Source organism: Camelus ferus, chromosome 5, assembly GCF_009834535.1.
Source record: "Camelus ferus isolate YT-003-E chromosome 5, BCGSAC_Cfer_1.0, whole genome shotgun sequence".
Classification (NCBI taxonomy): domain Eukaryota; kingdom Metazoa; phylum Chordata; class Mammalia; order Artiodactyla; family Camelidae; genus Camelus; species Camelus ferus.
This window is the reverse complement of record NC_045700.1, coordinates 37978131-37992545: the sequence shown is the minus strand read 5'-3', so window position 1 is coordinate 37992545 and position 14415 is coordinate 37978131. Positions and strand designations below refer to the sequence as shown.

Sequence of the window (14415 nt, the reverse complement as noted above, 5' to 3'; positions counted from 1 at the left end):
AGCTTTTTAAAATTTTTTATTTTATTGAGTTATAGTCAATTTACAACATTGTATCAATTTCCAGTGTAGAGCACAATTTTTCAGTTATATGTGACCATACATATATTCATTGTCACATTCTTTTTCGCCGTGAGCTACCAAAAACTGAAACTTTAAAAGTAGCTCATTACCCTTTCTAACAATTATCAATAACCTGCCAAGGTTATATTATTTACACCTCCACCCACACCCCACACTCCTTTTTCATTATCTTTCTTAGTTAAAATTTACATAAGTTGAAATCACAAATCAAATATTCACTATTTTGACAATTGGACATGCCTTGGTAAAGCAGATCCCTTTCACAATATAAGACTATTTCTACCTCCCCAGGAAGTCCCTCCCCCCCCAACAGACTATGCTCTCCCACCTCTTCTAAGAGACAGCCACCGTTCTGAGTTTTATCTAACCAGTTCTGAGTTTTATTTAACCTCTGCAACTTCTGTGGATGGACTCACACGGCACGTAGTTTTCTGTGTCCAGCTCCTTTCTCTCAGCCTGTTGTCTGTGAGATTCATCCATACTGCTGCCAGTGTCACTTATTGGCTCCTTTTTGTTACTGTTCAATAGGATTCCATTACATGTCTATTTTTTCTTTTGTTTATGGATAGTTTTGGTTGCTTCCTGCTTTAGCTATTGTAAATAAAGCTGTTGTGAATATTTTTGTACAAGTCTTTTTGTGGTTATGTGTTTTCATTTCTTTTGTGTGAAACACCCAGATGTAGAAGTACTAGGCCAAAGGGTAGTTGTACATTTAGCTCTAAAGTTTAACCTTTTCTCAGAGTGGTTACACCGTAACCCCTTTTAAATTGCATTTTTAATGTTTTGAATAGATAATTAAACCAAATGGTTAAAAGAATCTAAACAGCATAACAAATACATATTGAGAAGTGTTCTTTGCACCCTGTTCCTGTCTAACCCACTGCTCCACACTGCCTCCCACATGGTAAGCAGTAAAACTAATTTTATTAATTTCTTATGCATTCTTCCTTTTTTTTAATAATAAGAGGAACAAAAATTATTTCCAGCAGTATAGACTCACATTACATTACACTAATATTGACAGCACTGTCTTGTCTATTTTTGGTACAGAAGATTGTATCTTTACATTACCTTGTAAGGCTTCAGTAACTAAAGCGGAAAACAAAGCAAGCAAACTCTCCCCCCCAAAAAAACAATTTTTTAAAACACAGTGATGAATAAATAAACATATATATGCTCCCTTCCCTTTTCTAACACAAAAGGTAACCTACTATATACCCATAATACACCTTCCTATTCTCACCTAACAACATTTCAGAATCCTTCCGTATTGGTGAATAAGGAGAGTCCTCATTCTTTTTCTAAACACTGCGTTATGGATGGCCTGTGGGATTGGTTCCAACCTGCTACTATTATGCAAGTGCTGCAGTAAAGAACCTTGTGCCTACATCATTACTTATTTATGTAGGGATATAGATGGGATAAATTTTCAAAATGATGCTTTAGCCTACCTAGACCAAGAGTTATAGGTATTTATAATTTTGTTAAAGTTGCCAAATTGTGCCCCCAAATGTACTGTGACATGTTGCACTCCCCTCAGCGATAAAAGAGAGTTCCCCTTGTCCGTAGACTTGCCACCAGAGAGCACTGTGAACCTGGATCTTTGCCATTCTCGAATATTTCAACCCAAGTATCCTGAACAGCTGAGGAAAACAAAGATGTAAAACCCTATGATTTTATGAAGTGAGATCCTAAGCAGAATCTGCTACATAATTTATGGGGCCAAGTGCAAAGCGAAAATACGGAGTCCTTGTTAAAATATTTTTAAGAACTTCAAGATGGTAAGAGTAGAACATTAAGCCAAGCATGTGACCGCATGCAACGGACAGTCTGTAAGCCCATGGAGTTGTCCCTGGTCCTAAGCACCATAAAGAAAGCAAGAAATCTTTGAATAAGTACTTATTTTACCTTAAAATGTGATGCACATTTTTGCACTCTATTCCATATAATAATCATGTTTTATATTACTTCTATCAGGTCAAACTAACCCTCCACGAAGGAACGCATATCATAGCTGTTGTGTGGCCACACCCCCTGCAACCACCGGGCACCGCATGCAGACTGATGAGCCTGCATGGAGAACTCTAAACAACATCTCTCAGAACATCCCTGCTCCCAGACAAGCTTCTTAACACTCGTTATACAGATCCAGGGCCACCACGTTCCCTGCCTCGTGTCTAAGTAATTGAATAGCTACAGTGATGGGAATTAGAGGCCAAGTGGAGATTGGTGTTGGGACAGTCATTCTAAGAAGATCCACTAGTCCAAGCTGCACTGGATATTTGTCTTAATTTCTGACAATATGCTCTGTCCATTAAGGAGCCTGATTTCCCCTTCCTGGGGAGGAGAGCAGTGGGGCTTTTACTACTTCTGCACTCTCAGAATTCTTATCACTAATGATGTTGGGAACCCTCCCCCCAAGAATCAGTGTTGCTGGGCTGGAAATGAAACTAGAGGACATTTCCTGAAAGAACTTGGGATAGTCACTTTTGAAACAATAGAAAGCAAGTCGGGTAGAGGGAAAGAAAGAAATTTTGTAATGAGATTCTGGGAGAGGGCATTTACTGAGTTGCCAGGTGCTAGGGTAAGGCCCTTCTATACATCATCACACAGCTCCCTTCTTAGGGCTGCTCCCACGAACAAGTAGCATCTGCAAAGGACAGACAGACAGAGAAGAGAGGAAGAAACATCTACTCAAATAGCCAAAGGGGGAAAAAAAAAGAAAAGAATTGAATGTCAAACGCTTTAATAAAAATATAGCTAATATACTCATGAGGACTGAGACCAGAAGGAAGAACAATCTGACTATGTATTAAACGAATCCACACTTTCAAGCCACGGCAGTACTTACCAGTGTTACTCCAGACGGCCCTGAGGTGCGCCACTGTTCTCTGCTCTTTAACCCCCTCTGCTGGTGAAAGCAATCCTCAGGTCAAAACACCAGCAAGCACCAGGGAGAAGCTGAAGAAAACGAGATGGGTATTTCATTCAGTTGTGTTTCTCAGACTTCAGTATGCCTATAAATTGCCTGGGAATCTTGGTAAAATGCAGATTATTATTCAGTAAGTCTGAGTTTGGGTCTGAGAGTCTGCATTTCTAGCAAGCTCCCAGGTAATGCTGGTCCTTGGACCATACTTTGAATAGTAAGGCTTACACTGATGGTCTACCATCAGTTATGTCCAGCACAAGTACCCCTTTCTATCTTGTGGTGACCTAGAATGAAAAAGAATATGAAAACAAATACGTGTATATGTATGACTGAAACATTGTGCTGCACACCAGAAATTGACACATTTTAAACTGACTATACTTCAATAAAAAAGAATGCAACCCCCCCCTCCAAATACCAAAAAACCAAATACTCCTCCCTGAGGTCTCCTAATTTCACATAGAACTGATCTTTATGGCCTTTAGGCAGCTCTACTTCCAAGAGTGCATCCAGTCTACAAAGTAAACCAATTAGTTCCTCAGGAGTGTTTCTCCAGTTGTCTCAATGATTTACTTCTGTACAAGCTCCATTGTGCAGATGATTATATTAGAATATTGGAATCAAATTGAAATGATTTTGTCAGATGAAATCAAATTTTTATTTTAGAAGAGTCATTTAACCGACACTCTCATTTGCAAATCAGAAAGCTGAGGCTTAATAAAGAGAGTACGTGCCTTGACTGAGGCCACACAGCGTGTTGACAGCAGCCAGACTAAAATCTCATCATACTAACACTGTCCTCAAGCTGTCTGCCCAGATCATTTCTCATTTTCTTCTTTCTCGAAGGTGGCCAGACTCATAGCTGCTAAATCCTACAGATCACTGAAGTCCTAATTGGCAGATCACAAAGCTCAGGAAATACGACCATACACATAATGACTCACTCTTTTGTAAATTAGTATCCATCTCTCTTATCAGCAGAGTTAGCCTTTAAATATACATTAGAAGGAAAAAGTAACACTAGACTCTGTCTTATTAGCATTATCTGTCTTGGATGTTTAATCCTCATTATGCTTTATCCTTTCTGTCTGAATCCAGTGTATTACAACAGGATACATTAGGTTTTAACTGACATTCTTAAAAATTCTCCACCAAAACAATACAATTAATTTTGCATAGTGTAGATGAGACGATTCTTAAGATGTACGCTTCGAGTGAGTACTTTATTATTTGGTGAGGTACAAGAATTAATTATTATATTAAGATAAATTCATCACAGTTAAACAGCAAACAAAAGGGCTTATAAGACCCTCAAATAAGGCCATGTTCCAAGTGGGTTAGCCATGGACTGTGTAATTTCATGGTTTTTTTTTTTTTTTTTTTTTTTTGGCTTCAGCATCAAAATTCATTTTAGAGTACTTAAGTGATTTTCATGCCTGACCAAGAGTGAAAGGTGAATTTTCCAAACTGCTCTTTCCATTCCCAGGGGGAAAAAAAAAGCACCAGAGTAAATAAAAAGTTTCCTGGTCTCTGAAGTCTCACCCAATATAAGCATAAAATGCAGATTAGCAAAGTGAGTGGGCGAGTGAAATTGTTTGTAACAAACCCCATTATTTACAGATGAAAAATTTATATTGTCAGCGTAATATCTGCGAGGCTAAACGATGCTGGAGAGTATATAAAGGCAGGGCGCTGTGGTGCAGAACTGCAGAGCTCAGGGCACAGCGGCACCCAAAGTTCCGAAAACAGGGAGCGCTCTCTCTCCACCTGTTCTGTTCGCATCCTGGTGTCAGAAGGTAAGATTAATATGGATTGATTGTACGATTGTAAATCCTGTTTGGGGTGAAGTTGAGTATTCTTAAGGGGGCAAAGTATTATTAATTGAAATATTGCTTTTTCATCTTATACTTTACTACTAAAATATGGGGCAGAATTGAGATGAAAAAGTGATATAAAATGCATTTACATATACTTCAACATACCAAAGCCGCAAAGTGAGTTAGAGAAACAATTCAATGCAAAAATATCAAATAGAAAGATAAAGATTCAAATCAATGCACATATCACAAGATTTAACTGTTATAACAACTGCATTTAAAAAATAAGTTGTAACATTTTGAAAAATAAAAATTTTTCCTTGGATTTGATAAATGTTAAGATGTACATGCCTTTGAACAGAAGGCGCCTTTCAGCAGAAATGTATGTGTCCATTAGAGATGCTATAACAGCAGTTGCTCCTTATCAATGAAAACGTATGTTTTTCAAAAAGAGCAGAATCCACATCATCGTTCAAATATTCAAATTTCTGATAAGTCTATCAAAAACTCAAAGCCCATGAAATCGGCTCTTTGTAAATAAGACATAGCATATTTAGTGCTGAGAAAAAATATCATCAATTACTGGGAATTCTGTGGATGGAACTGAGTAGAGCCAGAGATTCATAATTATTTACTATGTATTGAGGACCAGTAGTAATAAATAAAATATCTAAAGTGTCCACATTCTGAAATGAAATTGTAGTAAATCTCTTTAGGAAAAAAAAATCAGATGTTCTAACGTACCTATTTAAGCTCTTAAGGACAAAGAACAATTTTATGGAGATCCTCAATGGAGTAAATGATTATGTGATGTGTTTTTTTCACACATACCAAGGACCTATGAGAGGAAATAACCTACAACACCAATATATTTAGGGACATAATATATGTCACCTTGCCTAGGTCAAAGATCAATCTTTCCAAAAGACTTTCTACTCAGGAGATGCTCTTGGTACCGTATTTCCTTTTAAATTTGAGTGGACGTGTAACGTTCTTACAGAACTGCAGATTCTTTCCTCAGGCTTTCTAAAGCAGAGGTAGGGAAATAACTGGAAAGTTTTCTCTTATTAAATAAGATTTTGACACTAAAATAACACAAATATTTGCTTTCTCAGTAGGGGTATTCAAACAACCAACCTTGCTCTTAAATTTTTTCGCAATTCCGTAGACTTTTACATAATGAACAAGTAAAATTTTAAAAATCAGTCTCTTCTTTCAGTAGAGGTCATTTTACTGCCTGGAGAGGACTTTGAACATTCACTTCTGCGTGGTTGTTTCTTCTTCCCACGGCGGCAAAAAACCACCTGCTCCGTATCTGCCTCTGTAGAACATAATAGAGATGTTGTAAGCCGTTTAGGGACGTTGCATGGAAGGAATTATTTAGTTCTAAATTAACTTTCCAAGAGTGATGTCATCCTAAAAAGAAATGGTTGCTTTAATTTTTTGAAGTTTCTAAAAGCATGAATTAATAAGTAAGAATTATAATCAGAAGACCCTGCCTATACATTTGGCAAGGTTTCCAAAGTTTGCCAACTGGATAAAATGAAACATAGCAAGATGCCAAATGAGTAATTTAACACTGATGAATGAAGAAGGATGAATATGTAGTGCCTATTGTGTTGCTTTGTCTAATTGACCACCTAATCTAAAAAGACTTCGTATTTCAAAGAAAAGAAATTACCACTGCAGGTGTCATAGTCTCTGTGTTTTAGTGCCAAAGATAGATAGTAATTATGACTAAGATGTTAGAGAAAAGATTGATAGTTTAAAATGATAATATTTGGAAAATACTTGTTTCAAACCAAATGCCATTTGCTAAAAATACTCATTCAAATTTTTTATGGGTAAGCATAATCAAACTTGGATTGAAATCCCCACTTCTCAAAGTAAACATGGTAAGATTTGAAAGCAGCGGAGAATGAGTCCGTGACAAATACTGGACTTGAGGTTTTCATTCAGAAAATAGAGGTGCTCACCCTGTGGGGACATTCTGCCTCACATTCATGTTGGTCCTGCCCTGCTGCATCCACACTGCACCTCATGTCCTTAGCATCCCGTGGCTTCACGGGGCATCTGCTTATGATGTGAGGACAAGCGATCAGGTGCACCACGCAACCTGGTCTAGGGTGTTGCTAGAAGTGAATGACGTCCTGGACTCAGTCCAATTATAAAACAAACGGGGGACTTCCGAGACTTCAAAAGCGAGCTTTAATTTTCTTTATGACAGTGATCTCTTAGTTTCTTAGTTGTGATCATTCAAGTTGCCAGAAGCATTAGTTCTGGTTGCAAATTGCTTGTCTTTAAAATGATTTTTTTCCCTTTAATTTAGAACAGGTCAAAGCACCCTAAAATACCTCAAATCTGTTGGCCGCTTTATAATTACAAAGTCTAGACCAAGTTACACTATTTAAAATATAAATGAATAATACATCTGAACCGACAGCTGGTATGCCAAGTTGTAGCCTGAGGCTGCTTTAAGATGGTTGAAATGCAGTATAATGTAAATGCTGGGAAGTGAAGGACTATTAATTGAAAGCCAGACTGATAGGGAAGGGGGTGGCATTATGGATAAAGTGCCATTCAGGCTAACCATATGCAGCAGATCATCTACAGTGGGGATTTTCAATGTTTATCATGGACGTTTTTAATTTCAGGTCTGGAAATGAGCCTTCTAATCATTAACAGAAGTATCCCACACTAATGAAAAAGTTTCACAGTGCTGCTAAACATCTTTTGTATTCTTTTTTGCCACCAAAAGAAAAAAAAAATCTGCAGAAAAAATATCATCTAATATTTGAAATTAAGTTAGAAATATAATCAGAATAAAATTGACGACTAGCTTTTTCTATTTATAGTACTTAATCAAAATCGAGCTAATTTAGCTTGACATGTTTAAATATGGTTAAGTGTCTTTATCCCTCTCCCCAACCCCTGACTCTGTGTTCCGACAGGCAGCAAAAATGAAAAGCATTTACTTTGTGGCTGGATTGTTTGTAATGCTGGTGCAAGGCAGCTGGCAACGTTCCCTTCAGGACACAGAGGAGAAATCCAGGTATTAAATCTTCAGACTTGAACTAACAGCACTATGGTTAGAATACAGCCCAAGATAACTGTGATTAGTGAGTAGGTCTCAGTGATTTAGAATAAATACTATGCATAATTTTCAAATGTTTAAAGTATCATTGTGATAAAGGCTTTTCTAGAGTATAGATCAGAGTATGCTGTTTCATAACCAAAGGGGTGGCCAATGTTGAAAAATATGTTACAGAGGAAATTATATCTCTTTGAAATCTTCAGCTGATCTTACCCCATCCATTTATTACTTGCACTGCATAGTAGATCATGTTAATTATTCACACCAACTTTTCCTTATTTAATTCCTTTTAAAAAATAACATTTTTTCCTGCTAATTGTAAAAGTCCTACAGGTTCATGACAGAAAATATGCGTGTACTGTATGTAAATATATCTCAGATCATTTACAGCTTCGTATTATGCTTTTCCTCTTGGTATTGTATTGTTAGCTTTTTCTTACATCATTGCAAATATTTATTAAATATATGCTATTTAATGGCTGCACACTATTCCATCTCATAAATGTACAATATTTATTTAGATATTCCTCCTCTATTGACTACTTAAGAGTTCTTCAAATTTTCACACAAAGAATGCTGCAAATAACATTTTTTCCTACATTTCTTACTATTTTCAGAGGATTGATTTATAGTAGTAAAATTATTGTGTCAAAGAGTTTAAATGAGTTTAAACTTTTTATTATATCTTGCCAATTTGCTTTCCAGAGAAGTCCTACACATATACACACTCTCATCAGCATTATAGAAATACTCCTCTCACAATATCCTCCCCAGTAGTTAATCCTTGCTAATTTGACAGGTAAAAATAGTATCTCACTTCTATTTCTGAGCCTTAATCATATTGAATATTTCCCCATATAGCCATGCCAACCAACTGTTGATTACTGGCATGCAGATTATTCACGACCCAGTTTTAAATTAGTGGGCTTCTTCTTATCTTCCTTTGAACTTTTAATTGTCTTTCTTCCACCATTAGCTACCACATAAGCAGGTAATGGAGCTACTTTTTTATATTAATATATGCAAAACTAAATTTGGAACATAAATCTGCTGCCCAAACAAAAATGATCTGGGATTCTTCACTCTTTTAAAATATTCAAGGCGTTGCTCTCTTCTGGAATTATTAGCATAATTATGAGTAGATGAATTCGTTGAAAACAGATTTACTTAATCCTATTTCAGAAAAAAAAGAAAAAAAGAAGAAGCAGCAGCCAGTTGAAAGATCAATTGCTAGATTTCTGAATCAGGATGTACTTTCCTGTAAGGTCTTTCCGAACTGTCAACTGAAATATTGGAAGTACCTGCTTTCCAGCTTCTTGTGGTTTTGTACTTTGCAAAGAGATGCTTCTCAAATGAATCTATTCTTGAGAGATTTAGTTGCACCAATCACTGTTCTTCACAGATCATTCCCGGCTCCCCAGACTGATACACTCAATGATTTGGATCTGATGAATGAAGACAAGCGCCATTCACAGGGCACATTCACCAGTGACTACAGCAAGTATCTGGACTCCAGGCGTGCCCAGGATTTTGTGCAGTGGTTGATGAACACCAAGAGGAACAAGTAAGAGTCTGAACCTGATCAGACCTTTGCATACAAATGTGTTCCTTCAATATGTCTAAAATTCCTCCTGACTTTCCTCAGTTAAAGTGCATATCAAATAGCGCCCATAAGCTCTTTCAACTGTGATGATTTTCCAGGTTGATGACGTTATCCATTATGCCTGTGAATGCCCCACCCCTTGCGCCTCCAAAACTCTTACCCATCCTCCAATGGGACATAGGCTTTAAATTATTTTCCCAGCTGTGGTCTTAGCAATAATCACTCTCTCGCCTATTTGCCTTTAAAAACTGAAAGCCGACTTTTATGAACCTGCAAAGTTAGGAATCTAATTTCTAACCAAAAGATAAGAGTGAATTCAACATTCCCTTGTAAGGTTCAAACTCATGACTGTGATCACATTTAAAGTATCCTCTAGCCAAGTTAATCATGGTTAGGAATGGAAACAGATGCAGTCTTTTTCTTGTAGAATACAATCCAAGATACACATTTAAAATTACAGCCTAGCTGCACAGCACAAAGAGAGAAGAAGGCAAATAAGAACACAAGCCCATCGTAAGACATACATTTTAATGTTGGATCTCCTTTGACAGTGTTGGGGGTTTTTGCTGCTTCTAGGCTACTGGAGGAAATCAGCCGCAAGGGTTTCACAGGGATGGTGGAATTTCACAATTTCTTTGGAGGGTGGCCCACAAGGGGAAGGGAGTTATGCATGCAAAGTAGCTGAAGGAATCTAAAAATCAGGAAAAGGGCATAGATTTGTCTGGATAGAATGGAGAAGGGGGAGAGAGAGAGAGTGAGTGAGTGAGAGACACGAGCCAGCAGGAATAAAGAGACAGAGCATTGACCAAAAAGTCTTAAACTGGAGGGCACGACTACAGGGAAGATGGCAGTCGTGGTCAGAGAAGACACTGGGAGAAGCCTTTGTTAAGTTTACAAACGGAGCCATTGGTGAAATGTGAGAAATCACATGTTTGAAAAAATCCCAGATGTCTTCATTCCTAGAAAGAGAATGCCACAACCTAGTAAACTAGCGTAAAACAATCCTAGCTCTCAGGCGGTTTCTGTTGTGTTTAAGATGAAACCTCCCAGTGGTAATATGTGCCGGGGAGACTGAGAGCAGCTGGTCAACCTCCACAGAGCACTCTGCACACACTTGAGGATGACAAGGGGTCATCTTCTTAGCTTTCCTCATTGCTCACCCATCACATGTTTCCTTTGATCCATTATCGTGTGGTCTTTCTGATGACATGTTGAGATGCTCCTTTGCTTCCCCTTGTACCAATGAACTAACTCTGACCCCAGCTGCTTTGTTGGTGAATAGCAGAGCACACTGGGGAATCCGGACACGTTGAGACAGAAGTAAATGCAGCTCTAATATTCAATGACTTGGATAAGCAGGGTAGCGAAAATGGGTCACTGGGGGAGTGAGGGGACTTAGCCCCCTTACCTGTTATTAGCCATCTCCCATCAACCTTCACTCCAGATAATTAATGGAGCTTCAAGATGAGCCCCCTCCTCCACCCTCATCTCTCCAATCTCCCTAGACCCGTCTACACAGAATCTCGAACCCGAAGCTGCCACGGCTTATAGGTGAGAACCATATTGCTAAAGAGACAGATCTTCAATTTGACTTTCACATTGCTTTCAGGAATAACATTGCCAAACGTCATGATGAATTTGAGAGACATGCTGAAGGGACCTTTACCAGTGATGTAAGTTCTTATTTGGAAGGCCAAGCTGCCAAGGAATTCATTGCTTGGCTGGTGAAAGGCCGAGGAAGGCGAGAGTAAGTCTGTATATTCTTATTTAACTTTTTTTTCTTGCTTGATGCTGAAAACTTAGACTACAGTTATCTATATATGGATCTGCATTACAGAGGCAATTAGTAGAGTCCCACAAGGGAGGAAATCGCCGTTTACAAAAGTCTTGTCTGTTTTATCTTTGGTAGCAGGTATTAATAATAGGGTTGGACAGGTTACTTTTTTATCCCCCATTATAGTTGTGTTGTAATTAGGGTAGTAATGTGTCAACCTAGGACACTTTTGAGAATAAACAGAGTGCTTTTGATAACTACACCAGGAAAACAAGCATAAACTAGGACTGTCCCAGGAAAAATAGGGATAAGGGAAAAGAAGAAATAATGCTGAAAACTTAGTTTGACTTTAAATATTTACATACATGAACAACATATATTTACATGTCAGTAAGTATCCAGGTAAAAATGTTATGAAGACTGACAGGAACTAAACTTAAGATGTTTAATGAAATGACACTCAAAATACAGATACGTGGAAACACCCACATATTTAACAACATACCCATTTTTTGTGGGACTTTCACATAGACAACCATTAAAATATCACGGTTGAAAATGAGACTAAGACCTTTAGGTACTTTCTTGGATCTTACCACAACCAAACACAACCCGGAACCATCTCATTTTCTTGTGACCGTTTTGATTGACATTTGAATTATGATAAGCAGGAAATTCAAGTTCCGTTCTATTTTTATTTTTAGTGAGATTTAAAATGAGTTTACTGAGACTTTAAAGTGCTCTCAGGACAAAAGGGAAGGAGTATTGTCACCGATTTTTCGAACATTAACACTCAAATTTACAAAATCAGTGGTAGAAGAGTCACTTACTCTTGAGATTATTTTATAGTGTGTCAAAGGGATACCAAAAATTCTGTTAAATAAACCAGCTGAAGAGAAAATCTAATATAGACTAAGGTTTAATCCCTTAAGACTACGCTTGGCAAGGCTGTTATGATAATCATTCATTTTACAGGATAATATTTTTCTGAATTACAAACAAATTACTAGACTCAGTAATAACATCTGTGTTGACAATACACTCAAATCTTGGGAGCAGCTGGAATATGGAAAGGGTTTGGTTTCAGGTCCCAGCTCTGTCCTTTTCTTTCCCACCTCGTTCCCTTTCCAACATGCAAGTTTCTATGAGACTTTTCATGGTAGGTCCTCTGTAAATAAAAACAGTTTTGTTTTCTCAATGACCCTCATGTATATTACCAGTGATAGGTAATCAGTAAGCATTTATTTGAAATGTTTAACCAAGTACTGATTTTACCCCTCTTTTTCTCAGTTTCCCAGAAGAAGTCACCATCGTTGAAGAACTCCGACGCAGACATGCTGATGGCTCTTTCTCTGATGAGATGAACACGATTCTCGATAATCTTGCCACCCAGGACTTTATAAACTGGTTGCTTCAGACCAAAATTACTGACAGGTGATTGTATTTTAGTTCATTCTGAAAATCATCAAAACTCTCATAAATATCCTACTGCTGCAGCTTGTTCCTATGTGGGGAAGAGAGTCTTTGCTCTCTTGGTACACAATCAAAACTATGAATCATTTAAGAGTACATTATTATATTTGTTTTTGATCATTACAATTTTATCCATTCACCCATTTATTCCAAACATATTTCCTGAGTGTCAGTAAAGGACAAGGCATTAAGACGACAGATATGAATAAAAAATGGACATGTTAAGTCATTTACATCTTAAGGTCACATTGCAAATAGCTATGTGTGTTGAAATTTTAGCACAAAGTGAAAGTTATATATGGTATTAAATACCTAATGTAATAACCATAGTGGTAAAAATTTAAGTGCCCAGATTAGCCACGTATTTTGATAGAATATAATTGCTTTTTATAGTTATTCATACACTTTGTACTTCTTGATAGGGGAACTTTAGGGTAAGTCATCTTTGAATGTAAATATTTGGAGTCAAAAAGATAAAGGGATGTATAAGAGGAAAAGATTGATAAACAGCTTTTATCAAAATAAATTATTAATATACTTCCTGGATAATTTAACTATATCATCTGGGTATTATACTGTGTTAAATCATTCTCTCTCTCTCTTTTTTTATCTCTAGGAAGTAAGTATGTCACTGCTTAAGATCATCTTCACAACATCACCTGCCAGCCATGTGGGATGTTTGAAATTTTAAGTTCTGTAAATTTAAGAGGTGTATTCTAAAGCCATATTGCTTTGCATGCCAATAAATAAATTTTCATTTAACACTGTGTAACCAAAAAGATTATAAACAGAATAAACCATTGTCAAAATATTGCTAACATAAGAGCTTTAAAATATGGAAGTACAGAGTTCTCTTATTTTCTTATTTTGGATGAAGTACCCCAACCTGCTTCCACTTAGCAAAGAAATTGTTTTTCTGTAATAGTATTTGTATATATAAATTACTCCAATCATGACATGTCAGCATTATAATAATAGGATAAAGGAAGGACTGGTAGTCACAGTTGTGAAACAAAAGAGAACTTTCTTCTTAAAACTTTTGTCATAAAAATGCTCAGCTTTCAATATATCAAAGATAGACTTAAATAAAATTTTCAAGCTTCTTCACCATCATCTGTTTTCTCTCTTCTTTGTGCTCCCACTTCTTCCAAGTACCCCTTCTCCCTAAGCTGGTAGCCCACAAGCCAAATCTGGTTCCCAGAGATGGATTTGTGTTTTAAATTGTGGCACAGTGCTTTATTGTTTTGAGCCAATATTGAAAAATCAAGTTATTTTATATTAAAATATTGATTTCTAGCTTCTCTTGAAAAATTAGGTCATTAGGTAATATGAGAGCCACCAAATGAATCTTTTCTGGAGCTGAATACAGCTGCCTCTTTCTGAAGGGCCACATGCTTTTCAGCTCACTATTGTGCCTCCTATATGCACACACACACACACACACACAGATGCACACAACACACATCTGTGCATGCTCACACACATACACATGCAGGTAATGTATACAGAAGGCACTTTCCCCTGACACATTTTATTTATTCATATTACTTGCCTGTCACCTGCGGGCATTTAAGTTTGTCAGTTATAACCTGTACCCTCATCTCCCTGTCCTGCATTGTCCAGAATCTTGGGCCAGTCTAGTGC

At 37.2% G+C, this 14415-nt stretch overlaps 1 protein-coding gene across 2 annotated transcripts; it reads left to right on the top strand.

Moving 5' to 3' along the window:
* The first annotated feature begins 4698 nt into the window (after positions 1–4698).
* On the top strand, positions 4699–13878 carry GCG (glucagon). Of its 2 annotated transcripts, XM_006176810.2 has the most exons (6): positions 4699–4806; positions 7779–7879; positions 9324–9485; positions 11134–11271; positions 12589–12732; positions 13388–13878. In XM_006176810.2, the coding sequence occupies exons 2-6, from the start codon at positions 7788–7790 to the stop codon at positions 13392–13394; spliced, it is 543 nt and encodes a 180-aa protein (XP_006176872.1). In that variant the 5' UTR covers positions 4699–4806; positions 7779–7787; the 3' UTR covers positions 13395–13878. The 2 variants fall into 2 exon arrangements, with proteins under 2 accessions (XP_006176872.1, XP_032335465.1); XM_032479574.1 differs by lacking the exon at positions 13388–13878 and having other exon boundaries at positions 12589–12736.
* Positions 13879–14415: the final 537 nt, after the last annotated feature.